This window comes from Tamandua tetradactyla, chromosome 21 (assembly GCF_023851605.1).
Source record: "Tamandua tetradactyla isolate mTamTet1 chromosome 21, mTamTet1.pri, whole genome shotgun sequence".
In the NCBI taxonomy this organism is placed as follows: Eukaryota; Metazoa; Chordata; class Mammalia; order Pilosa; family Myrmecophagidae; genus Tamandua; species Tamandua tetradactyla.
This window is the reverse complement of record NC_135347.1, coordinates 37,639,012-37,663,827: the sequence shown is the minus strand read 5'-3', so window position 1 is coordinate 37,663,827 and position 24,816 is coordinate 37,639,012. Positions and strand designations below refer to the sequence as shown.

At 51.6% G+C, this 24,816-nt stretch overlaps 2 protein-coding genes across 2 annotated transcripts in view; one reads left to right on the top strand and one right to left on the bottom strand.

Moving 5' to 3' along the window:
* Nucleotides 1-4,086: 4,086 nt before the first annotated feature.
* Nucleotides 4,087-13,184, top strand: NR2F1 (nuclear receptor subfamily 2 group F member 1). The gene is made up of 3 exons (XM_077139156.1): nucleotides 4,087-4,623; nucleotides 7,073-7,600; nucleotides 12,777-13,184. Exons 1-3 carry the CDS (start codon nucleotides 4,161-4,163, stop codon nucleotides 13,055-13,057), a joined length of 1,272 nt encoding a protein of 423 aa, XP_076995271.1. The 5' UTR covers nucleotides 4,087-4,160; the 3' UTR covers nucleotides 13,058-13,184.
* The window catches only part of ARB2A (ARB2 cotranscriptional regulator A), a 545,745-nt gene continuing 526,707 nt past the window's right edge, over nucleotides 5,779-24,816 (bottom strand). Inside the window, exon 11 of the mRNA XM_077139150.1 lies at nucleotides 5,779-5,852. Coding sequence (XP_076995265.1) covers nucleotides 5,794-5,852 — 59 coding nt within the window. The 3' untranslated portion in view covers nucleotides 5,779-5,793. The remainder of the gene's footprint in view (nucleotides 5,853-24,816) is intronic.

The following is a 24,816-nucleotide window of genomic DNA, read 5'->3' as shown; positions in this document are numbered from 1 at the left end:
TTAACTGACTAGGAGAGGTGAGCAAGTTTATTTAGGGAGAGGGGCAAGGGCGAGAAGTCTCTCGCCTCCAGTTGCCTCCTCTCCATCAGCTGCGTACAATGGGCTGCCTCTCACAGGGTGCATTCACAGTCTTTCCATTATCCGAGCTGGAGGGACTTGGGGGGGGGGGCAGGCACAAGAAAGCCTTTATTCTGCTCTTTAAAATATCTCTTCTGCTCGTCACTAGGCGGTCGCCGATTCCCGACTTGCAGGCTGGAGAGACAGGAAAGCGCGAAAAAAACACCCCAAACAGCAGCGCTTCCCAACTCCGCCTTGGTGAGATTTAAAGTGAGAACCAGTATTTTAAAAACAAACCCTTTTTCTGTCTATATAACGTGACTGTATACTTCCACCTTTACCTGAGGGCGTGTTGGAGCTCAGGATGCTGGAGCTGAATCAAACTTTCATGCTCTCCCCAGTCGAAAGGCTGGCGGGCGAGCTGGGATCCCACCCCGAAGGCTGCAGCCGCCGCTTTGTCACTCCGCGCCGCTCCGCGCCCGCCCAAGCCTGCCTAGGGGAGCGATCTCAAAACGTGGGGGGTGCAAGTGTGCGATTGGAGAATATGTAACTAATAGAAGTATCATCTTTTCCCCCTGTACAATCTTTCAAGGAAAAAAAAATCCATTGAAAGAATTTTCAAAGTGTTGTCTTCGTTTGGAGAATAGTCGCAGGCTGCCTGCGGGGAGTGGAGGAGGGACTCGGCTGTGCGTGGTCCGGGCGCGGCTCCCGTCCGCTAGGTGGCAGCCGGAACCAGCGATTCCTGCAAGCCCCGCAGTGGGACCGCTCCTCCCGCGGCCCCTCCTCCTGTGACCAATCACCTTCGGGATCAGGGCGCTCGCTCTCGCTCTCTCGCTCTCTCTCTCTCTCTCCCTCCTCTCTCCTCTCTCTCTCCTCCCTCTCTCTCTCTCTCTCTCTCTCTCTCTCTCTCTCTCTCTCTCTCTCTCTCTCTCTCTCTCTCTCTCTCTCTCTCTTCTCTCTTCTCTCTCCTCTCTCCTCTCTCTCTCCTCTCTCTCTTTCTCTCTCTCTCTCTCCCCTCTCTCTCTCTCTCTCTCTCTCTCCTCTCTCTCTCTCTCTCCTCTCTCCGTCTCTCTCTCTCTCTCTCCCTCCCTCTCTGTCTCTCTCTGGTCCCACCCCTCCCCCACCTCTCCTCTTCTCGCTCGGTCGCCCTCTCCTTTCCCGGGACTCTGACTTGTCTCCACTAATCCCCTCCAAACAACAAAATCAGGATTTACTTCCGTTTTATTAATAATTACTGAAGCGTTGTTGGGCGTTGGGAACAGCCTGGGGATACTTTAAAAAAAAAAAAAAAAGGAAAAACTAGATTGAAAAGTTTATTTTTAAAAACATCTTTGGAATCAATAAGTACAGTTGATTCGGATCGAATTTGTGGCAATAGCTGCAAAGTCCAGTAATTTGCTTTATCCAAATCATAATGTATTATAATTAAACCATTAAAACCAAGATGTACGGGGGTAGAAGAAAAATAGGGAAACCCTACCCTGTTTCTATAAAGGAAATAAAATTAACAGAAGCCACACTTGGTTTATTCCTATATAACTGAAGAAAACAATCCAAACCCAGTATATTTCACGAATCATTAAAATGATGCGGGTTTCATTCCCATTAATTTTTTTCGAACATTTTCAGTGACACTGCCTTCACGCTCATAAAATCTAATTTTAAAAACTTTTAAGAAGAAATCAAAATAATTTCCTTCTAATGCTCTTTTCAGCCCCACTACAAAACATTCTCCCCATCTCTATCCCTTCCCCCTCTGGTGTGAGTGTGTGTGTGTGTGTGTGTGTATGTGTGTGTGTGTGACCACAAACGACCCATACTAATCAGGTCTCAGAGTAAATAGCAGCGCAGGGCGATCTCAATGTAAATTGCGCTTGTCAGAAGCACAACCCCCTCGCTCACTTTCTCTCCTCCTCCCCTCGCCATCCCAGTCAGTAGGTAGCTAAGAGGGAGGGGAGAGAAAAAAAAGAAAGAAAGAAAAAGCCGAGGGGGAGGGGCTCTCCAACCAATGGCGTGCGGGAGGCTTGGCTAACCTTAGCCTCCCGTTTTCTCTCCCCCCCGATTCAGGGCTCTGACCAGTCAGTCGCCTTTGATTATCAGTTGCCAGCAGCCCTTCTCTTGGCTCCTTGACACGAGCTCCATATAAGGCAGCGATCTCCATAGAAACGTGTCAGTTTCAATAGTAGTGTCAAAGTTCACTATATACAGACATTCGCGCAGATCCCCCTTTCGGAAACATTGCTCTGCGAGTCCTCCCGTTTAAACGCATTCAATTTTTGGGTCTCTCTCTCTTCTCTCTCTCCCCCTCTGTTTCCCTCTCTCTCTCTCTCCCTCATCTCTCTCCCTCTCTCTCTTCCTCTCTCTCTTTCTCTCTCTCCCTCTCTCGCTTTCACTCTCTCTCTCGCCCTCTCTTCTCTCCCCCTCTCCCCTCTCCCCATTCTCCTTTCTTACATATTCTATTAGTTGTTCGCCCTTCTTCTTCTTCTCCTTCTTTCTCTCCTTTTCCCCCTCCTCCCTGTCTCTTTTACTCCATTCCTGAAGAAGAGAGAGGGCTAAACTTAAAAAAAAAAAAAAAAAAAAAAAAAAAAAGGAGGAGGAGGAGGAGGCACCCCTTCGTATTCTTCTTATCGTTATTTTATACATATATGATATTTTTTAGAGGGAGGGTGTTGGTTCCCGGCTGAAGAGCACTTATTTAAAATACTAAAAAAAGAACATTTTTGGGCGCTCTCCAGGGTTTTTTTAACTAGCTCTGTGTGTTATAGCAGAAGAAGCAGAAGAAGGAGCAAGAAAGAGAAAAAGAAGAGGATTATTTATTCGACCTACTTTGGATGTCTCACTCGCTTTTTTTTTTTTCCCCAATTCTTTTTGCTCTGATTTTTATGTTTTCAATTTCGCTGTGAATTCGTCGCCGGCGTGAATATCTCGTATTTTTCTCCCCCTTCCGTCACCTCCTGAAAGAAGAAGGCAACGAGAGCCCGGCGCCACCGGCACAACAAAAAGAGCAAAGTGTGTGATTCTCCTCGCCGGCTGCCTCCCGCTTTCCAGCGCTGCCTTCCTGAATGGCTGGCTGCGTCCGGCCCTGGACCTGGCCCCCCGACACCCGCGCGCCCTGATCGCCCCCGGCAGCCTCACCCCGCGCCCTGCGTGGCTCCCCGCGCTTCCCGCACTTCCGAGCCTGGAGAGGGCTCCCGCCGGGACAGCGGCGGCGGCGCGGTCGGCCCCGGCCCCGGCTCGCGCTCCGGCTGCAGCCCAGTCTCCGGCTCGGACCCCCGCCCCGGCCGGGGCTCCTCCAGTGGCGCTCGCCGCAGCTGCTGAGGCGGCGGCTCCAGCGGCGCCTGCAGCCGCGACCTCCTCCGCCGCCGCCGCCGCCGCCGCCGCTGCTGCCTCCGCCGCCTCCGCCGCCGCCGCCTCCGCCCTCGCCGGCTTCCTCTATGTCGGCTCAGCCCGCGCGCTGCGCGTAGCCCGGGCGGCCGGCGGGCGGGCGGGCGCCCGGCGCGGGTGAGCGAGTGTGTGCGAGTGTGTGTGTGCGCGGGGGTGCGGGCGAGGCGGAGGGCGAGTGTGTGCGCGCGCCGTGGCCCATGCCCGCCGCCCCCGGCGCAGCGCCCCGCGCCGCTCCCCGCTGCTGCCTGTGCCATTTCTGATTTTGCAACTTGGGGAAGAAGAAAAAAGCGAGAGAAGGGAGCCTGCTCGCGGGGGGGGGGTGGGGAGGGGGGAAGGAGAGTGCGGCCCCCCCCAGGAACGGAGCGCGGGGGGAGCGGGCTAGGGGAGCAGGGGTGTTGGGGGGGGAGCTTGAGAGCCTGGGGGGGCTGCAAAAAGAGAGAAAGAAAACAGCAGGAACCACAACAAAACGCCAGCAGGGCGGGCGGGCGCGCAGCAGCAGCGGGGCGGCCGAGGCAGTAGCGGCGGCGGCGGCGGCGGCGGCGGCGGCAGCGGCCGGTGCCCGGCTCAGGCTCGGTTCCCGCGACCCCGGGGCGCCCAGCGGGCCCCCCGCCCCCTCCCCCTCCCCCTTCCCCTTCCCCTTCCCCTCCCCGCGCTCTTGCGCTCCCCACGGCCCTTGGTGAGCAGCTCGGCTCCCCCCAGCGCTCCCCGGGCCCAAAGATATGGCAATGGTAGTTAGCAGCTGGCGAGATCCGCAGGACGACGTGGCCGGGGGCAACCCCGGCGGCCCCAACCCCGCAGCGCAGGCGGCCCGCGGCGGCGGCGGCGGCGCCGGGGAGCAGCAGCAGCAGGCGGGCTCCGGCGCGCCGCACACGCCGCAGACCCCGGGCCAGCCCGGAGCGCCCGCCACCCCCGGCACGGCAGGGGACAAGGGCCAGGGCCCGCCCGGCTCGGGCCAGAGCCAGCAGCACATCGAGTGCGTGGTGTGCGGGGACAAGTCAAGCGGCAAGCACTACGGCCAATTCACCTGCGAGGGCTGCAAAAGTTTCTTCAAGAGGAGCGTCCGCAGGAACTTAACTTACACATGCCGTGCCAACAGGAACTGTCCCATCGACCAGCACCACCGCAACCAGTGCCAATACTGCCGCCTAAAGAAGTGCCTCAAAGTGGGCATGAGGCGGGAAGGTGAATATTTCTTCTCTGCTTCTCTCCCCGCGCTTCGCCCGCTTTCTCGGCCCACTTTCTTTCTCCTTCGTGGGGGTGGCTGCTGTGTGGGGCTCGAGCGGTCCCGGCCGGTCCCAGCTTCCCCTGTCCCCGCTGCCTTTCTCCCCCGGCGTTCCCGCCCCCCCTCCCCAGCTCGCTGCCGCTGCCTCCCCCTCCCGGCCTGCGTTCCTCTCCCCGGCTCCCCACCCCGCCCGCTGCCTGCTCCGGATTGTATCCCTGGGATCGTGAGCTGTGGCTTAAAATCCCCCTCCCTCCCTCTGTCTTGGATGTGCTCGGTGTGTGTCTCTTTCCCGTGTGTGCGTGAGGATGCTTGGGGCTGTACTGGCATGAGCCTGGGGAGGGAGTGCTTATTTCCCCCATAAAACTCCCTTTCTGTGTTTTTTCATTCCACTTTTCCCTCCACCTCTTCATATCCTTTATTTAAAATGGGGGAGGGCGGCAAGCTGAAGTATTTTGAACCGTAGATTCATTGCTGCCATCATCCTTTTGGAAGCTTAGCTTGGAAAAGAGGAGTGAGATTTATTGCACTTGTAGGTCTAATTAGGGGGGAAGGGGGGCTTCTGGCCCGTTCACTGGTTCCCTGTCCTCTCCCCGGAGCTGGGGGCTGCCTCCTCTGGAGCTGTGGCCTTCTTTTCACCCCTCTACTTTGAAAGGAAAGTTTGTGACTGAACCGTGCTTTCATAGTTGTGTCATTTTTAAAGAAGCATGATACTCGTTTTATTTCTTCATCAAACTCCACCCTCTGCTTAAATACTGCATACAAATTACAATTTACAACGCATTTACCGATCCTTCTGATTTGGCCATAATGCATAGACTTACAGCTGGTATGAGCTTCCACTTCATTTAATCCCTGTGTTGTATGTTTCTTTCTTTCTTTTTTTTAAAACACAACTTTGATGTTGGGTTTAGATATGTTTCATGTTCATGTGGCAGGAGATTCAGCACTTATCTTATAAATATATTTAGCCATTTACAGTTAAAGTTTATCTCCCGACAATCGTTAAAGATGTCTTATAGTCAAATTAGCAAACCAGTCAATTTTGCAGAATGCAGATTACTCCTTCTTATAATTGACTTTAAAATTACATTTTATATGCCACAAGAAAAGAAATTGAAATCCTTTAGATCTCAAGGAGCAAGCAAATATGACGACTTCATTCCTAGCTCCAGGGAGATTTTGTAGGCATCTGAAAAAAACAACAACAACAACAACAACTTTGAATTGTGCTCTCATTTAATTGAAAAATAACTGCCAAGTTCAAAACTATAATTAGAAAAAAGTATTCTAGCCGTTATGTTTCAAGAGCTTAAATTGCACTTGGGCTTGCATTAAAATTAGAAGCAAGGCAAACTTAAGAAAATAGTACACTACCTGAATTTAGAAAGCTGCATGTACTTGGGTATATCTATATTAATTTGTTGGGGGGAGAGTTCAGTAGCCCTAACTTTTTCTAAAGTTGCCTTTGTTTACATGGCAATTTAAAATGCTGGCACTGTTGAAGTAAAACATACACTTTGGAAAAAAAAAAAACTTTGGTCAGCTTTAAGAACTCAAAGCATGCTTACGTTTTGCATTCAGATGGTTAATGAATCCAGTGTTTTTGCAGTTGCAAGCTCGTGCATTCACTGGGCAAAAGCTGGCTGCAGGTTGCAGTGGCACCGCACAGGACAAACATTAATTATTATTCCCACTTTTTCCAATAATGTTTGGCTACTGTAAGTTCAACTTATTTTCTTGAAAATATTTAGTTTTGTGTTGCTTTTAACAGCTAGAACTTTGTATGGGGCTATGTGGTGGAGGGGAGAGGGGAGGGGTGATGGATACTTGTTCTCTACTCAAAAGTTGTAATTGGTTAGTAACTTGTACCTATTTTAAGGATAATTCTATAGCATTTTTAGAGAATATGGAAACATTTTATGAGCAAAATGCTGCTTGCTTGCAAATAAGGAGGCCTCTAGCTATTTGCCTAGAATCACCACCTTTCTGAGGTTTCGCCTATTTTTTTTTTTTTTTAACCCTGATTTGCTTCAGTCTGGAGGGGTGAGTGGGGTTTCATTTTCCTGTGTGTTCCTCTTTGGTGGCGGAGGGGTTGGCACTTTCTTGTCTTAGGAACAGGGCTGGCCTTGCCGGGCCGGGGACGCTGAAGTCAGGCCTCGTTCCGGCACGGTTGGGGTAGCTAGGGGTGCAAGCAATAGCTGGGCACCTCGGGCCGCGGAGATGGCAGGCCTCTCCCCGGAACTCCTCGCGATGTAGGATGTGAGTGAGACCCAGCGCGCGAGAGGAGGTGCGCGGGGTGCGTGTGGCTGCGGGCAGAGCCTCCGCATTGTGTCGGGTGCGCTGCGGCGCGGCGATATTCGCAAGCTCCCTGGATGCACATTGCCTCTTTTCTCTCTTTCTTTTTGTCAGCGGTTCAGCGAGGAAGAATGCCTCCAACCCAGCCCAACCCAGGCCAGTATGCGCTCACCAACGGGGACCCGCTCAACGGCCACTGCTACCTGTCGGGCTACATCTCGCTGCTCCTGCGCGCCGAGCCCTACCCCACGTCGCGCTACGGCAGCCAGTGTATGCAGCCCAACAACATCATGGGCATCGAGAACATCTGCGAGCTGGCCGCGCGCCTGCTCTTCAGCGCCGTCGAGTGGGCCCGCAACATCCCCTTCTTCCCGGATCTGCAGATCACCGACCAGGTGTCCCTGCTGCGCCTCACCTGGAGCGAGTTGTTTGTGCTCAACGCGGCTCAGTGCTCCATGCCGCTGCACGTGGCCCCGCTGCTGGCCGCCGCGGGCCTGCACGCCTCGCCCATGTCAGCCGACCGCGTCGTGGCCTTCATGGACCACATCCGCATCTTCCAGGAGCAAGTGGAGAAGCTCAAGGCGCTGCACGTCGACTCAGCCGAGTACAGCTGCCTCAAAGCCATCGTGCTGTTCACGTCAGGTGAGGCTGCGGTCGCGGGGAGGGCAGGCCGCGCCGGGAGCGAGCTCAGACTGCGCCGCCCGGGCCCGGGCTCCTGAGCTCCTGCTGAGCCGCCGCCACCGCCGCGCTGGGCCCGGTCCGGTGCGCACCGGACCTGGGCCTGGCTCTGGCCCTACGGCCCCGGCGCGAGGACGCGGCCGGCGGCGCCGCTGCCATCTTGGGAGCGCTGCGGTGCGGGAGCCGGGGCGGCGCGGGTGCGGGCGGCAGTGGCCAGGCCTGGAGGCCTGGAGGCCTGGAACCCCGCGCGGGGCCGCCGCTGCGGCGGGTGCGTGCCTGGTTGTGTGTGTGTGTGTGTGTGTGTGTATAGATGGGGGGGGTGAGAGGAGGAGGCGGTGCTGTGGATCTGTCTGGCTGCGCGTGTGTGCGGTGTGCGCGCGCGTGTGTGAGAGAGTGTATATGGAGAGCCAGAGCTCGGCGTTTCTGGGGGAGGAGAGGAAAGGAAGAGAACGTGGGAATGTGCCTTTCTCTTCTGTGTGGCACGCTCCCCGAATGAGTTTCCCGACACTGAGAAACACACCAAGAGAGGTGGAGAGAGAAGAATACTTCCAAATAAATCATAAATAATCCCACTTTATTGCTGCCTGATTTTCCCTTATCGGAAACCATTCATGTTTGCAGTTGCTGAGGTTATTGAGGGTCGTAGAAATGGATTCGATCGAAACAAGAAAGATTAAAAAAAAAAAAAAAAAAGCAGTACTGGATTGCCCAAGTTTGAGAGGATTCCCGGCCAGAGATAAATCTCATGACTATGCAAAACACACGAATATTGGAAATTTAACAGATTGCCTTAAAAATATCAAATTAGGTGTAGGCGGTGGTAACATGCATGTTAACAATTTCTCTTATGATAGATGGTTCAAATTAACTTCCAGGAAAGTGCATTAACGTTGTCTTTGAAGGGCTCTGGTCTGAGCCTCAGAGAACACTGCCCCCCTTTTATTATTGTAACCCGCAAGAGGGAAACATATAAACACCCGGGACAGCAGGTAATGGGGGGAAATATAAACAAAGCCAGAAAGGAAGCTGGTGGGAAGCAGGGCTGCTCAGAGTCAGTCCTGGGCCCTGCCCACTATGAATAGGGTTAGCTTCAGTTTTACCAGCATTATTGGCATTATTGTTGTTAATTCCTCCATTCCGAGAACAAATAAACTGTCCTAATAAATCTATTTTCAAGCCAAGCCCTCCAAAGGTCAAATTGGAACCATTCTTGAGCAGAGATGGCAAAACCTCTTTCCCAAGGCCTTGTTGAACAGTAAGCAGTGGTATAATCTATCAATATTTCTTGGCTTTCATGCGTGAAGGATCGTATTTACATTGTATTAAAATGACTTTTAAATTTGCACAATATTGTAATGTAGCAAATGTAGTATTAATATCGATCTGAACAGCAGATAATTTATTTAGACAGGAGCATCTAATTTGTATGCAGGGTGGCCAGAGCCGTGGACTTGGACTGCCCCCCTTTTACTTTCAGAGCAAATGCAGGTCTGCTAGAGGGAGAGAGAGTTATTCTTTGCGAGAGGATCAAGTGCAAACCTTAAAACAAATGGAAGATTTATTGAAGAGCCTTCTCCGTGTTTGAATGCATTTTATCTTAATAAGTCTTCTTGATGGAAATGTGTTTTTCAAAAGTGACAAAGAGCCTGGGAAGCAGCGACCAGCCTGCTTTAGCTCTGGCAGGCCTGGGGCCTGGCTCGCTCTCCACTACTCAGCTCCTTAGCCAAATTCATCAGGAAGCAGGCCGGTGTCAGGAAAGCTAGGGGGTTAAAATCTCATTCAGAGAGGTGTCTGGAAGCAGAAATGTTTTTTGGTGCTGGACAGAGGTCTTCTCAGGAAGGGTCTCCCCTCCCTTTTGCTTGTTCCCTCTAAGGTTCTTTGAACCCCCTTGACTTTTCTGATCTCATGCCCTTTACCAGAGAGAAGCAAGGACTGTACAGGCTGTAGGGAAGATTGTGGAATTAATAACGCTTTTCTTTCAACTTTCCAACACAAAACACCCTCGTAAAAGGTGTTCCTTTGAAAAAAGTTTTCCCAAAGAACTTTCTTGTTCTCCAAGGTGCAAGGGTGTCTAAAAGTGAACTATACCAAGTCTTCAAGGTGCAAGACTGTCTAGAAGTGAACAATACTGTTATTTTGCTGGACAATTGCAAGCAGAATATATGAAAATGGAAATAGAGCTGTCGGTAGTAATTCATCCCTCTCCTCCATACAACACATTTCCACTTTTAACTAAACTTGTTTTGATTGCTAGCCAGAAGGGAATTCACGGGAAGCCTTCTCAAAGTCATCCAACTTTTAAGCAAACTTTGAATGATGGAAAAGACAATTTTAGACATATTGTCCAACGTGGTTTGCTCAGCTAAGTATTTGAAGCTGGCACAGGGGTCCCCTGTGGTGGTTTCCACATTTGGCCTCCGGATGGTATGTTTAATCCTTAATATTTTGGACAGCATCCAAGGACTAGGTCATGACCTGAACTTACTTAAAAAAAAAAAACTCATTAATGCATACACCTAAATATTCCCTCAAATAAATGAGACCTTCCCTGAAAGGAGCCATCTAGTTAACATAAATACAATAAATCCATTTTCAGCACAATAATAACTTTGATTTCTAGTTATGGCAGCTGATTACATCTATATTTCCTGAACACTAAACTCTTCTGAATGCACAACATGAAATACATTCTCTATAGTACAAAGGCTAAGCCGGGAGGGCCTGAGCGGTAATGGTTATTTATTTACATAATTTCTTTTCCATACACTGTAGAAGAAATATTGAAGGTTCCTTCATTGACACTACTGTATAAAAAGTCAGACACAGATTTTACACATTCTGCCTCCTTTTCTTATATGGAGTCTAATTCATGGAATGTAAATATGCACTGCGTTATACCCCCTGATAACCCAGCTCTGCCGTCACAAGCACCCAAATGATCTGAGAGCCCATGTGGTCCATAGTTGGGGGAGTCCTATTGCAGGGAAAGGGGTGAATAATATCCAGAGTGGGAAGCCAGGCCAAGATGTGGGCTTCTGCCAGAGGAGATAGGGCTGGCTGGCTGATACCTGGCAGGCTGGCCCAGTTACAGGTATTCTGCCTCCAAAGGAGGAAGGAAAATGGAAGCAGCTGAGCATGCCTTGCCTGGACTTCCCTCCCTTGGAGTGGCTTAGCTGGGAGTTAGGTAGTGACCTTGCACTCTGGGGACCCTAATAGTAAATATCAAATAAATATTGTACTGACCTGAAGGGGATGCCATATGGGTCTTTAAGAAAATCTGCTGGGGTAACAGTGGGTCCTTTTCATATTGCATTATCTGGGGCTGAAAGGGATCCTGTGGCATAATGGCAGATAATGCATGTAAAGCAAGATATATGTAAATATGGGTCTGCGTGGTGCCGTTCAGCAGGGCCAGGTTAGCAGCAGGGCCAAAGGCGGACCTCAGGGTCCCCCCTCAGTGGTGAAGCCCCAAAGAGCTCCTGTCCTGGCTCTGCCAGCCATAAAACCTCACTGGTTTCCCAAGATAGCCCAGTGTGGATGCACCCAAGCAGCTGGCTAGAGTAATTAGACTTCTGAGAGGAACCCAGTCTGAATCTAGGGTCAAAGGGGACTTGCCTCAGAAGTTCTTGAAGCATTGCTAGTTTTATTTGTATCTTTGCTGGAGGCCATAGCCTTGTAGATGAAGGTATTAGAATGCTTTGCAAATCCCAGTTCTTGAAAAATAAAGACATAGAGCTAGAAACTCAGCATACACAGGTTTCACTTTGAATCATTTGTTGTATATTCTTAGGGTCACACTTGCCCATTCATAATTATACAATGTCCTTTGGGAGCATTGCTATGCATGGATTTCTTCCTGGATAATATATATTAGCAAACTCTGCCTTTGATCTCTAGTCAACCTCCTGACTGGCTAAGGGCTCCTCTGTGATCCTCCTGTTTTTAAAATATTTATTATTAATATAAGGAACAACATGCATATTTGAACTCAGAGTAGAAACCTTCACTCCCTCTGATTCTACCTTCCCCTCGATTTGCCTGGTTTAGTTATTTGATACAATATAGTTGCCTTTCTTGAAATAAAAATATTAAAAATAGAGGACCAAGAAGGGTCATGTTTGATGTGAGATAACTATACAATTTTTGAGATGCCATTATTGTGTGAAGGTACCTTTTTCTCTCTGGGTCCTTCCATGGGAAACCTCTCTCGCCACATCCCCTCTTACCACCAACCCCTAACACCCCCCACCACCCCATTCCTAGCAGCAGCAGCAGCAGCTGCTGCTGCTGCTGCTGCTGCCTCTAGCCCAGCTTTGTGTCTGATCACTGCAGATGTCTCCTTTCCGCAGCCTGGAGTAACTGAGCCATATTCCTCCTGATTATTATATAGCTTACAGAGATGTGACCAATTTTCAATTACTTGATCTAAGGCACAGATAGAAGTGTACACCTCATGGAGGATTTGCTGCAGAGCCTTCGCTTGCATAGATAGTGGATCTCAAATCCTATATTACTAAGCATGTACTTGATCTGATTCCAGGCACTGCCAGTCCATGATTCTTTACTCCCTCCCATGTACTTGTACACTACACAATCTAGGTTCTCCTTGAGGCTTCTGGTTGGATCATTTGGACTTAAGAAGGGACTCCAGGAAGCCTTTAGTTGACTCAAGGCTGCATATTCCTTCAGGGCTCCTGAACACCCCAAAATCAGGGGCAAAAGTTCTCCCTTTAATGAGCACAGGCAGAAAGATACTCCCCTGCAGGCCAAGGACAGGTTGCTACACACTGCAGACATGGCTCCAGCATCGTACATTATTTAATGCAAAGGTGAAAGAGGCAAAACAAAGGGACTAGAGAGGTTGCTGCCTCTGCAAGTGTGTGCTTCTCTTTCCAGCTCCCCTAGGCTTGGTGGGGGTTTGATTTATTTTTATTTGTGTTGGGGGCTGGAGGAAGGAAATGGTGAAATGGGAGAGGAAAGGTGTGGGGGAAATGATTTACGTTTTTAAAATTTGGTTTCTTTTCCCTTTTGTCCTTTAAAAAAAAGTGTGTGTGTGTGTGGCTAGTTTGTGTCTCTGCTGCTCGCCGACCTAACCCTGTACTTCCTCCCCGGTCTCTCCCTCGCGTGACTGCTCGGGCAGACGCCTGTGGCCTGTCGGATGCCGCCCACATCGAAAGCCTGCAGGAGAAGTCGCAGTGCGCGCTGGAGGAGTACGTGCGGAGCCAGTACCCCAACCAGCCGAGCCGCTTCGGCAAATTGCTGCTGCGACTGCCCTCGCTGCGCACCGTGTCCTCCTCCGTCATCGAGCAGCTCTTCTTCGTCCGTTTGGTAGGTAAAACCCCCATCGAAACTCTCATCCGCGATATGTTACTGTCCGGGAGCAGCTTCAACTGGCCTTACATGTCCATCCAATGCTCCTAGACCGCGGGCACTTCCCACCTGCCCCCGCCCCCCTAGAGACTCGGAGGATCAGCCTGAGCCAAGGACTCCAAAGCCGCGGGGCCGCCCGGGCTGACGTGGGGTGCGGTGGGCCGGGCAGGCCGCGGGGGGCGGGGGGGGGGGGCGGCGGGACAGCAGCAGCCTGCCCTGCAGAAAGGCAACCGAAGCTGCAAACCAGGAGAAAAGGAGATTCGTTTAGGATCAGACCTGTGAGCAAGTCGCAAAGGAAAGAAACAGGACTTGTGTCGGGTGAGAAAAAGAAAAAGAGTGGGAAGAGAGTGTCATGAGAATTTTAATAAAACAGAAGGAGACTAATGGACCTTCCAGAACTTATTGTGGACGGATGTGGATATATTCTGTACAGAAAACACCACACATGGAAGTGGACTGAACCCTGTGTAGAAACACACACACACATACACACACACACACCCTGAACATTGTTATTCATTTTGTAAAATATTAGTCTTTATTTTCATTTTTTTGTAAAATTTAAACATTGTATGCGCATAAAGAAAAAAGGAAACAAGAATTAGGGGAAAATAACATTTTCCAAATAATTATAAAAATTGTCCTGTGTCTATGTATCTATATCTGTTTTGTATTTTTTTCTGGTTCCAAACCAGATTTCCTGTGATTCTATACTAATAATTTTTGATATAACCCTTTGCTTCTTATAATGAGTGCGATATATGTTGTCGAGGCTGTTCTTCAAGAATTAAAATTGAAGTGAAATTTAAACAAAAATAAAAGAATTTAGCAAAACCCACGTGTCTGGTTGTTTGACAGATGTCATCTGTGCAAGAGGACCCCACAATTAACATCCACCTCAATTACCATTAGAATTGTGAGGAGGGGGGTGTTACAGGGAGGAAATTTTAAGGTCTATAGCCAAGTTGGCTGGATTCATTTCCTAAAGGCAAATCGCTGTCTTGGTGTTGTAGAGGTGGAGGGGAAGGATCTGCGTGGGCCAGGGTCAGCAGGGAGGCCGGGGCGCCTAGGTCTTGGAGAGGGGTCCTTCCAACCTTGCAGGCCGGGGTGGCCTTGCGCTCCCTGAGAAAGGGCCTGGGGCAGGCAGGGTCGCGCGCCGGAGCCGAGCCGAGTCTCGATGCACCAAGTGCAGGGAACACCGCCTGCTTCAGGGACTCGCCAGTAGCACTAAACAGGGGCCTGGCTGCAGGTGGGAACTCGCAGGGCAGATGCAGGGAGAGGGATGAAGGGGCAGATTTGAGGGTCGGGGGAAGGCATTTCTAGGACGCCTCTGTGCTGCGCCTGGATGCGGGTGGCTGGAGGGTCCTGCCTCACCCAGCTTGGGAGAGTAAGTTGGGGCCTCAGCGTGCGAGACCAGGCTTTGCTTCCCCTTAGGTCCGCTGACGAGCTGGAGGTGGCTTGCCCATACCTCCAGGATCTGTGACAGGGGTTCCCTGGAGAGTCCTTCAGCTCTGGTGGGTAGATGGAAGGGCCTCCCTGGAGCACTTAGAGGCGTGGATCCAGAATCTGGGTGTATGGGGGCTGAACTGGGGCTGGTTCATCCCGCCCTAGTGTTCCTTCGAGGACAGAAGTCTTCCCCTGAGACATCCATTGGGTGTGCGTGGGGGACAACGCTCTGTAACAGCTTTCGGAGCATGAATGTTTTATAGGATCCGAGCCGGCGCTGCGAGAACACATACTGCCAAGGGAGCGCTTTCTTAGCGTATTAATAAAGCCAGATCTTTTAAAATAACACCTCTCATCCCTTCCCCCAGCCCCAAATAAGCCCGAATGAGGCAAGAGCTTCGCTTTCAGAAGTCACTGGCAATGTTTTGCCTTCAATTTGTTGTCTAGAAGTCTCCAGATTTTTTTTTCCTTACAAAAAAAATGCATTAACAAGCTTCTACACTCCAGCCCCTTGAGGTTTTGACATTCCGGGTGCGGCACAGTGCGGGCAGTACCGCGCTTTCTGTGGAGAAGCCCCTGTAGGTCCATGACCCTTACCCTGGCCCGCCTGGGGTGGCCTGAGCCCTAGAGCGGCTGGGCGAGTAGGATGTGTAGGGTGCCAGCCCCTTGCGCCGCGGGCGGCTCGTGTCCCCTCCCTGCCCCTCGCAGCATCCTCTGCACCACTCCCTGGGCCAATATCTTTGGGCCGAGACTGATTTCCCCGCAGGTTGGACAGCCAAGGTAGGAGGGAGCCGGGGAGAGTTCCTATTTACCCCCTGACCTCCCCCAGGAAGTCTCAGGGAGCCCTCCTAGGTTGTCCCAGAGCGTTGCGCAGGGAGTGGGTGGGGTGGGGTGGGCTGCGGCCGGGGCGCCGAGGAGGGGGGAGGGGAGCCGCGCTGCCTGGGAGAGCTCACCCTTCTGTCCTGCCTTTCTTGAAATGAGATGTAAATATATTCATTACAGTGTGATCCCTCTGATGAAAACAGATAAACATTTTCGTAGGTCGGAAACGTATTTTTCAATTAATTTCAATATGGAGGCCAAAGCACCAGGCACCCAGTGCGTGGAGACGCGAACGAGAGCCAAGGCAGGAGGCGCTCGGGGCGGGGAGGAGGTGGTGGGGACGTGGCTGTGGAGCGACCCGGCCTGCTGCGTCGCCCACGGCCTGGGGAAGCCGAGCCCCAAGCCCGGGTGGGACCCGCGCGGAGGAAGAGGAGCGGGCCTTCTGTGGCCTCCCAGGCCGGCTCGCGGGCTGCGGGCGGGAGCGGGCGGGCGGCGGTTCTGAGCGGAAGGGCGAGCAGGCGGCGCCCTGCCCCAGTGCTCGGCGCGCCTTTCTGGGGACCCAGGGCCGGGGGCTTCCCCTCTGGGTCGTCTCCTCAGTGGTTAGCGCGGTCCCACCTGCACTGCACACAGAGCCGCTGGACTTGCCCAGGCCGGCGCTTGCGTGTCGTCCGGAGAGGCCGAGCCTCCCAGGGCCTGCGGGGGCCACGTGGCCGCCCCGGCGGGGCCCAGGCTGCGCCCGCCGCGAGGCTTCCCGCGCCCGGAGCCCGCAGTCGGGGCGGCGACTCCGCTAGCGCCGAGGGAACGTTCCGCTGCTGAGACGGCGGCACCTACGCAGCCAGCGGGAGGGCCTTTCGACACCCCGGAAGCGTCCTCTCACTCCCGGGTGACATAAGGCTTTCCGGGCCTGGCTGACCAGTGGCCGCGTGCCCGAGGGTGAGAGGCGAGAGGCCCGGGGCCTCCTGGCGTGCAGAAGAGCAGGGCCCAGGCGTGGCCGGGCTGCCCTGGCTCTACGACCCAGAGCTCCTAGGGCTCCCCAGTTCCTGGGAGCCGCCGTGGCACAGGGCCTTGGCGGGGGGCGAGGTGGGGCAAATCGGCGCCGCCTGTGTCCGCGGGGCGGCCGGGACGCGGTGCACACCAAGCCCGCCTGCGTGCCGGGCACCAGGGGGAGCCGTGGAATCCGGGTGCGAGGCCGCGGGCGGGCAGAGGCCATGTGGTCGCTGCAGGGCGCGCAGGCCGGCCGGCCTAGCCCAGGGCTAACTGGGCAGCGCAGAGCCCACGGCCTACCCAGGGCCGGAGGAAGTACAGCCTAGCAGCTGGGCAGCGGCCCACACAGGGTGACTTCCCACTCCAAATTACCTGTGACATATGAAAGTCAAACGTTCCCTTTTCTAACCCAAACACTTGCTGGGTGACTGAGAACTTTAGGGCTTTGAAGTCGGTTTAAACATACTTTAGACACCAGCTTTGGCTGAAAACATCAGAAAGACCATCTCTGGACGTTCTCTCCTCCGGGAATCCTTGGGGAGGAGGCTTGCCTTATCAGCCGCCAGGGGAGGGGGTGGGAGGGGAGGAGGCCTGGTGCGAGGGAGAGAATGGATGGCCTTCGTCCACCACGCGCATGTTCCAACTGGGGGTGGGGACGCGGGTCCCTCCTTGCCACGAGGACAGCCTAGGGCTTCAAGGGACTTCGTCCCACCCCCTCCCCCGGGTGGGTCCAGGACCGCCACCTTTGGCAGCCTCAAGGAGTCTCGGTGCGCTCCTGAAGCACCCACCGCCCCGATTTGCTCTCAGGGGCCCTGGCTATCCTTGGCCTCTTCGATCTGAGCCCACCTGAGCTTCTTTTCTCGGAACAGGCAAAGAGAGATGTTTTTAAAAAAAAAAAAAAAAAAAACTCCCTTCTCCCCTTGCTCGGGCTCGTAGGTGCTCTTTATATCTCCTCCAGTGGCAGAATCGCTTCCTGTAAGCTCCGCGATTCCTCAGAACAAACCACCTGAAAGTCTCTGCAAATGTCAGAGCGTTAGGAGCGCGGGGAGGGAGCGGAGGGGGACACAAGTAAGAACTAATAAAACTCTTGTGAAAGGGCCTGCTCAAAAATCTGTAGCGTCACTGGGCCTTTTACTTGGGAAGCCAAAGAGTTGTAGTCCTAAATGAGTTAAAGACCCATTTACCTCTGTCGTGTTCTATTCATCAAGCCACAAGTTGAGAGTTCCTAACATGAAACTATTTGTTTGCTTACACAACCAGCTGGGCGCAATTTCACGTCTGAGATATCTATCTGAAAGCGCCTCTCATTTATTATCTCTCCTTGTCAGCGAATCCATTTTCCAGCTCCCCCTCCCCCTTTAGACTTTATTTATTTATTTATGGTGGGACTTCTTTGCCAGGGAGGACCTAGGGCTGGAAGGCTCCCCAGGGAGCAGCCGCCCCCTTAGCCGGGCGGCCTGGGCCCAGGCAGCATGGACCAGGGGGCGGCCGAGGCGCCGCCGGCCAGGGCTGACCCGGGCTGGCCGGGTGCGGGGCCGGCAAGCGGGTGGGCCCGTCCGCACTGCGGAGCTGCCTTCCTTCCTGACGTCCTCCTGCTAGCTGTCCCTGTGTGAGCCGCAACCACCTGTGCGAGGAAGGGGGGCGGGGGAGGCCCGGGTGACGGGTCCAGGAGCTTCTCTCCGAGATGGGGGCCCCGAGATTCGGAGTTGAGAGATGCTTTCACAAAGCCTCACATAGTCCCATGGGGCCAATTTCTTCTCCTTGGGCCGGAGCGCGGAGTGAGTAACCAAGATGTAAATAGTTGTGTGGTGGGTTGGGGGAGGGGGCGGCGCATTTATTGTGTGTGCGGAGGGGAGAAGGCTGCACGTGGTTTCAATTTTGAAGCACAAAGAAATAACATGCAATGCAGAAAATAGGTTTATGAATGTAATTGAGAGGAAAGAAAAACAATTAACACGGTGCAAGTTTGCACATTTGGTCCTGCACCCCTTAGCCTTCCCCTCTACCTCAATTTTGAGAAATCCGAATCTTGCGAATAGAGTGGGTCCGGGCAGCGGGATCCGGCTGATAAGGGAATCCCTGATGGGGATCTCGGTGATGCCTGGATAATGGTGTCTATCCATCTCCTTGTCTGCTAAGGCCTCCTCCAACCATGCTGAAAGCAGGATATCAAATCCCATAGTCCAGCATATAAAATACCCCCAGTTGTAAAGAAGGGTAGAAGCTGGGGGGGGGGGGGGGGAGAGAAAGGAGGAAAGGGAGAGAGAGATAGTGAAGGATTTCTTTAAGAAAGACCAGGCTGGTGTCTGCAAGCTATCCTATTGTGTTGATTTAGGAAGACATTTGCTGTATATAACGTTTAAGGCTGATAATATCATTGCGCAGCCAGATAAATAAAGCGGCGGCCCATCGGTGGGGTCAACCATCGATCTCTGGGCTGAGAGAAAAAAGGAGAGAGGCGGAGGTCGCCCAGGAGCCTCTGTGTGTGTGCTTGTCAGTCCGCATGCAGGAGCCCGAGTGTGTGCGAGTGTCAGGGTGTGCGAGGGAGAGAACCAAGTCTTCAGCTGGCCCTAATGTAAGCTCATTAGCATTCCTAACCCATGGACCTGCGCTGACAACTAACAGAGATATCCCGCTCACCACCAGGCCTCCTCTCCTTTTGTCTTCAGGAGGAGAAAAAGGTTTCTCGGTGGAAGCTGGAGCCTGCGCTTCCATGTGGCTGTTAGAGATTCAGGGTATAAAAAAAGATGTATGAGGATCTCGCCTGATCTTTTGCTCTGCTTTTAAAAACTTCCCTCCACGACAGGGAACTTTGGGGCCTTTCTCTCTCAAAGTGTAATACGCTGTTGCAACTCCAAGCTTGCGAGAGAAAGTCCTCTGGAAATATTTTGCCATTTCTCCTTGTTGATACAGAGAGGTGTATGTTTGTGTATTTGGCTCATATACACATGAAAAGCTGGCACTTTTAGTTAAGACATCTAGAACATAGCAATAAGGGGTTGTCTGAGCTTTTTGTTTCTTTCTTCTGCTTGGTTTTGTGGTGGTACATGTGTTAAAATTAATTTTATTTTCTAAAATAAATTTCACGCTTATTCCATTATTGCTTTTCTTTGCTTTTTAAAAATAAATACATCTTTCGCAACTAAACACGATCTAATTTTGTATTAACTACCAGAAATATGCAATTTTAAAGGCCTCCACTATTCTAAGAAACATTTAAAAATTATACTTTTTCATTTACTTTCAATCATATTATACCTAACTTTTTTTGGGGGGGCGGGGGAGTCTCTTTTAACCGTATCTCACAGGGGTAAATATGCATCTGCTTTAGACGCCTACATCCTGCTCCTTGAACTCAGTCAAACTAGGCAGATAGTTTTACATCAGAGTGTACAAATTATCCCATGTTGACAGATGTTTGTCACTTAGTAACTTCTTTCCAAGTTTTTTCCCCTCCCCTAAGCCTTCTTTCCAGCTTGCTTTGTTGTTTTAAAATATGCATGTCTCTCACTGGAATGCCAGTCACGAGTGCAAACTTTGTGTCCAACCTCCCACATGAAATGATCCTTTTAGAGGGAACTCGATATGTCTCAATCTGCACTTCACTCAAAGCCTCTGAGTACGGGCCACTCACTGGTGCTGGCTCCAAAATAACTCAGCAGAAACGAGTTTCCAACTAAAACCCCCCTCGAATGTCTCCCAGGGAAGAAATATAGCTCCTATAATTAAAGGAGGCAGCGGCCAGAGGGGGAATGCAGCCGGCAGCCAAAAAAAGTAAGAGTTTTATTTATTTGCTGATTGAACTTGGGTTGTCATGACCAGCAGGTTTATCCACACTGAAAGTGCTGGAGATTTGTACTGTGTGTGCAAAGAAGGGAGAGCTGGGGAGGAAAGAAAGGGGAAAGGGAGGGTGACACAGAAGAGGAAGGATGAAAGCGACCAGGCCAACTTTGGGAGAGAGAAAGTGATCCTTGTGGGACAACGTAAGAAAATTTCCTAGCACTGGATTTGAACAAATAGCTGAGAAATATGGATGGGGCACTTAAAGGAGATGAGGGGGTAATTACAGTAAACTCTTAAATGCGGGGTTTCATCAGGAAAAAGAGAACTCTGTTTCCCCAGAAAAGTAATGTGACAGCAGGAAAATTATTAGCTATGCTGTGTGTGGTGGTTTCAGTATGTGGGGGGTGGAACTTGGAGGGAGGACTGAGAAAAGGGAAGAAGTTCCAGGACTCAAAGCAAAATGTCATGGAGCCCAGAGCCCTCCACCCTCCTTGATAAAAGTTGCCTAGGAGGTGCGCATGTGAAATCTTCTCTGGAAGACCCCGTCTTTGCACCAGATTCTAATTAGTATCATTTGTTTGAGCTGAATCTGTCATTAGAAGTACTTATAGGACGATTCAGCTGGCGAGATGGAGAACACCTCTCAACCTCTGCGACCTCCGGCAAAGAGGGGGCTATAAGCTTCAAAACAGGAGTACTCTGGCTGGGCAGCTCATTTCTATTAAAAAAGGCAAAACTTTAGCACTGATGAAAAACAGATGATTTTTTTTTTTACCTCCCTCTGAAACAGTTACTCTCTTTTACTGATGTGAAGTGACGTCAGCAATGCCTGCCCTATCCCCTTTGGAGAGAAGGGAGAGAGGAGGAGGGGATGGAAGGAGGGAGCCCAGAGAAAGAGCTGGAGAAAATGAGAAAGAGCGAGCTGAGAAAAGAGGGAAGTGGGGAGGGGGAGAGAATGAAAATGAATGTTCTACACAATTTTGGCCAAAATTCCACAAAGAGTGGGCAAAACAATGCTTTAGAAGCCTGTGATTGATAGGACACCTTTTCCTACTCTCCCCCGATCTACATATTCTAACATATGGAAAGCTTACAGGCCCTGTGCACTTATAGAAGCCGATAATGCATTAGCTCTCAGCAATATTTACAGCACCACTTTTAATACACACCAGATGGTTCGCGACTGTGCCGCCTCAGCCAGCTCGCTCCTCGATTTTACTCGGCGGCACTTTGTTGCAATTACGCTCCATGCTGAGACCAATTTTATTGGTGACCTATTTTTCATATTTGCAGCATTTTATGTTAAGAAAAGAAAAAAAACCCTACTCTGGCTTTTTTTTTTTTTTTTTTTGGTAAAGGGCAGCGCTCAGAAAGGGAGAGTTTAGGAGCAGGGCGACGCTGCGGGGCAGTGTAGGTGGGTGTTTATATTTATGGTACTGTTACATCCCTCGGGTTTAAGTGAGTAAAGCGGGTAAACAGAAGTACTCCAATCATTATGCCTGTTCACTCACCCCCTATTCGCTAGACCCCCACGGACCGCCGACATGGCGTTTAGCTCAGAGTCAATACAGGGGACCATAAATATTGTATTCCATTAATTATCACGCCACTGGCTTATCCTGGTGCCGGCGTCCTCGAGCGACGCAGGGCAGATGAGGACGCTTCCTCCCCATATGTCTAGGCGGGGAGACCCGGGGAGATGGCCGCGGTGCCTGGGAATTCCTAGAGCCGGAGCTCCTGGCTGCCGGCCGCGGGGCCCGGGGCTGCCTCGCCGGGGATGGGCGGGCGGCGGGGGGAGGCCGGGCGCGCCGGGAGCGCGCGGTACCTGTTATCTCCGCACGCAGAAGGCCGCAGGGAGAATCCCATTTGGCACGCCGGCAAAGGCTTTCAACTTTATCTCCCGCCATGTAAATATCCCAGAGAGCCCTGTTGAGGGACTTGGTTTTGCACCGAACAATATGAAATCCTATTTGCTACGACGCAGGTGCGCTCTTCCTGCCCAAACTCCTTCTTCTCCTTGTTGATGGGAACTCTCTGTACCCCTCTCCTCCGGTTAAAAAAAAGAAGAAATCACAGATGTTTACTTTATTTATACAACCTATACTACGGTTATGCCGAGAATAGCATACCTCGACTAACAGTCATTTTGCAAATAATCGAGGCGTTTTGGATGCTTTCCAATGTTACACATGTACTTGGTCATAAAATGATACGTGAAAAAATTAACATCTGCTTTCCTAAAATAAAGTGTGCCAAGTACCATTTTATGAATGCTTTCCTCATTTTAAAAAGAAATATGGAGAGATAAACTGGCACCCAGATGTATAGCATATTTGTGATAGTTTTAGGATTTAAAGGTGGCTATTCACTGCATAAGTCATTTTAAAATCGACTACTTAAAAGCCAGTTAACCTCAGACATCTCCGAATCCCAAAGCTCTTCCACATTTGATCATTTAAAGAGGAATTCACTGTCATGTAATTGAGGCAGAAGTATATACGAGTCAGGCACTGCAGCCTCAGCTCAACAGAAATTCCAAGTCGCCTTTTATTTACCTAATTTCTCAGCAAGGTTCCCAGGCCCTTAAGAAGGCAGAGCTGGAAAGTTTAGTTGGGCTCTTTTTTGTTGTTGTTTAATTCCACTATTAGGAAATGAGGCCTACCTTTGAATTATTTCATTAGGACTTGGCCTTTTGGGGGAAGGGGTGGGAACCATAATCATTAGTGGCTTTTTATTATTTCTACAATAAATGGCTAGATTCTTTGTTGAATAAGCTGCTTGAATGTTTTGCAGATGTTCCACTTAGACCAAATCTGACCCTCTATTTCCTCCCAAATAAGTGGCTTAAACTCTCACCAGAGCAACTGGAGAGCATCCTCCCCCCACACTGACAAGTTATAAGTGTAGGACATATTCCTATGAAATTTCCACCTAACTGCGCGCGTGCGCGCGCTCACACACACACACACACACACACACACACACACTCCCACCCACTGAGCCCCTGAGCGTGGCAGAGGGTAAGAGAAAAAAAAGAGGAGGAACTGGTGAGGCGGAATGGGGAGGAGGAGGGCAGCCAGCCCAGTTGCTACACCCCTGTGCGGAGGCGCGCCCTCCCCTGGGCCCCTGGCCCCGCGTAGTGCTTGGGTCTGGGGCGCTGGAGGTGGCCCAGGCGCGCTTCCCGCAGGGAGCTGGGAGTGTCGGGTGGCCGAGGCTGGTGCGCGGCTGCGCCCCGGGGTGTCTCGGGCTGTCCCGAGGAGCGGAGGCGAAGCCAGTGCAGCCCGGGCCATGGTCTCTGTGCACCGGTCAGCGGCCACCGCCCCAGTCGCGGCGGCCGGGCGTGGGCACCCGAGGGCTTAACAAAGGGCCTGGCTGGGCGCAGGGCGCAGCCACGTGACGGGGGGGGGGCAGGGCCGGGCCCGCGGGGAGGGCGGCCCAGCCCCGGGCGCCGAGTGGCGCTCGCTCTGCACGAGAAGGGGACTGCGGGGCTCGGGCGGGCCGGGCCGCGCGCCGCGGGGGGAGTGAAGGACTTCTTTGGCTCCGCGGTGGAAGAGCCACATCTCTCGCCTCGCCAGCTCTTACTTGAAACGCCACTTGGAGGGAACTGTGTGTGTGTGTGTGTGTGTGTGTGCGTGCGTGTGCGTGTGTGTGTGTGTGTGTGTGCGCGCGCGCGCGCGGGGTGGGCCCGGGCCGGGCTGCGAGGCTGCGAGGGGCCGGCTGGTGGGTGGCTGGGAAGCAGGCTGAAGAAACGGCTCCTTTCTGAGTGACAGGACCCCTTTTCAAAGGGCAAACGAGGGGAAAAACCTCCCCATAGGAATAAGATACTTCTCAAGATTTCGAAGAGTTACTCCTTCCTTCCTTTTTTGCTCTCTCTCTTTTTCTCTCTCCTTCCCCCTTTCCCTTCCCTTCCCTTTCTTATTTTAGAGAGGCAGCACCATGTGCAAACATGTCCTGATGCATTTTCAGGAGAAAGAATGATCGGTTAACTTAGAAACAAATCTTCTCGGGTTGGTAGAAAACGCATCGGTTGGTGAGACATGTTAGCCGGCTTGAGGTTAGGGTTCTGTGCATTTACCGACCAGGGTAGAGAGGGGAGCAGAGGAGCCGCGCTTGCAGGTGGGGTCTTTGGTTTGAGAAGGTGTGTTGGTGGCGGAAAGAAAGGGACTGTCTCCCAAGGCTCTCACTCACACCCTTACTTCTCACTGAAAGAGAGACAGTGTCCTCGTTTGAACACCTCCAAAGTGGTTATTAGATGCCTCTATGAGAAATCAGGTTGGGAAGGAAAGCACAGGAGACACGCAGATTTTTAAAGCCTGCATCTACAGTTTAACCTTACACTCAAATCCATTCTCAACTCCAGCTTTTTTTTTTTTTTTTTTGAAAGGCCATGCCTCATAAAGGGGAAAACCTTCTTTTAAAAAAGATTTAAACCCACGGTAGTAGTTGTTTGTTGTTGTTGTTATCATGATTATGATGGTTATTATGTCGTCCTCTCCTTTTTGCTCTTGATCTGAAGAGAACTTTTTTTTGAAGAGTGTGAAATGGAGGACACAAAGACAGTATATCAATGAAAAGAAGAAAGTGGCCCCTTTAATGAGAACTAGAGAAAACCCAAATGTAGATGAAATGTACCGTAAAAGCTGCTTCAAAGTCCATCTTAATTCCCTTGGGCTCAGTCATCATGAACATGTGATAATTAGGAGGACTGCGTGGAGGTAAGGCGGCAGCGCCGAGGCGAGCCCGGCAGATGCGCCGCCCTGCCCTGTAATTCTAAA

Coding starts and splice junctions, on each gene's coding strand:
- NR2F1 (XM_077139156.1), top strand. CDS start 4,161: ATGGCAATGGTAGTTAGCAGCTGGCGAGATCCGCAGGACGACGTGGCC. Junction 4,624..7,072: donor AGTGGGCATGAGGCGGGAAG/GTGAATATTTCT, acceptor TCTTTTTGTCAG/CGGTTCAGCGAGGAAGAATG. Junction 7,601..12,776: donor CATCGTGCTGTTCACGTCAG/GTGAGGCTGCGG, acceptor CTGCTCGGGCAG/ACGCCTGTGGCCTGTCGGAT.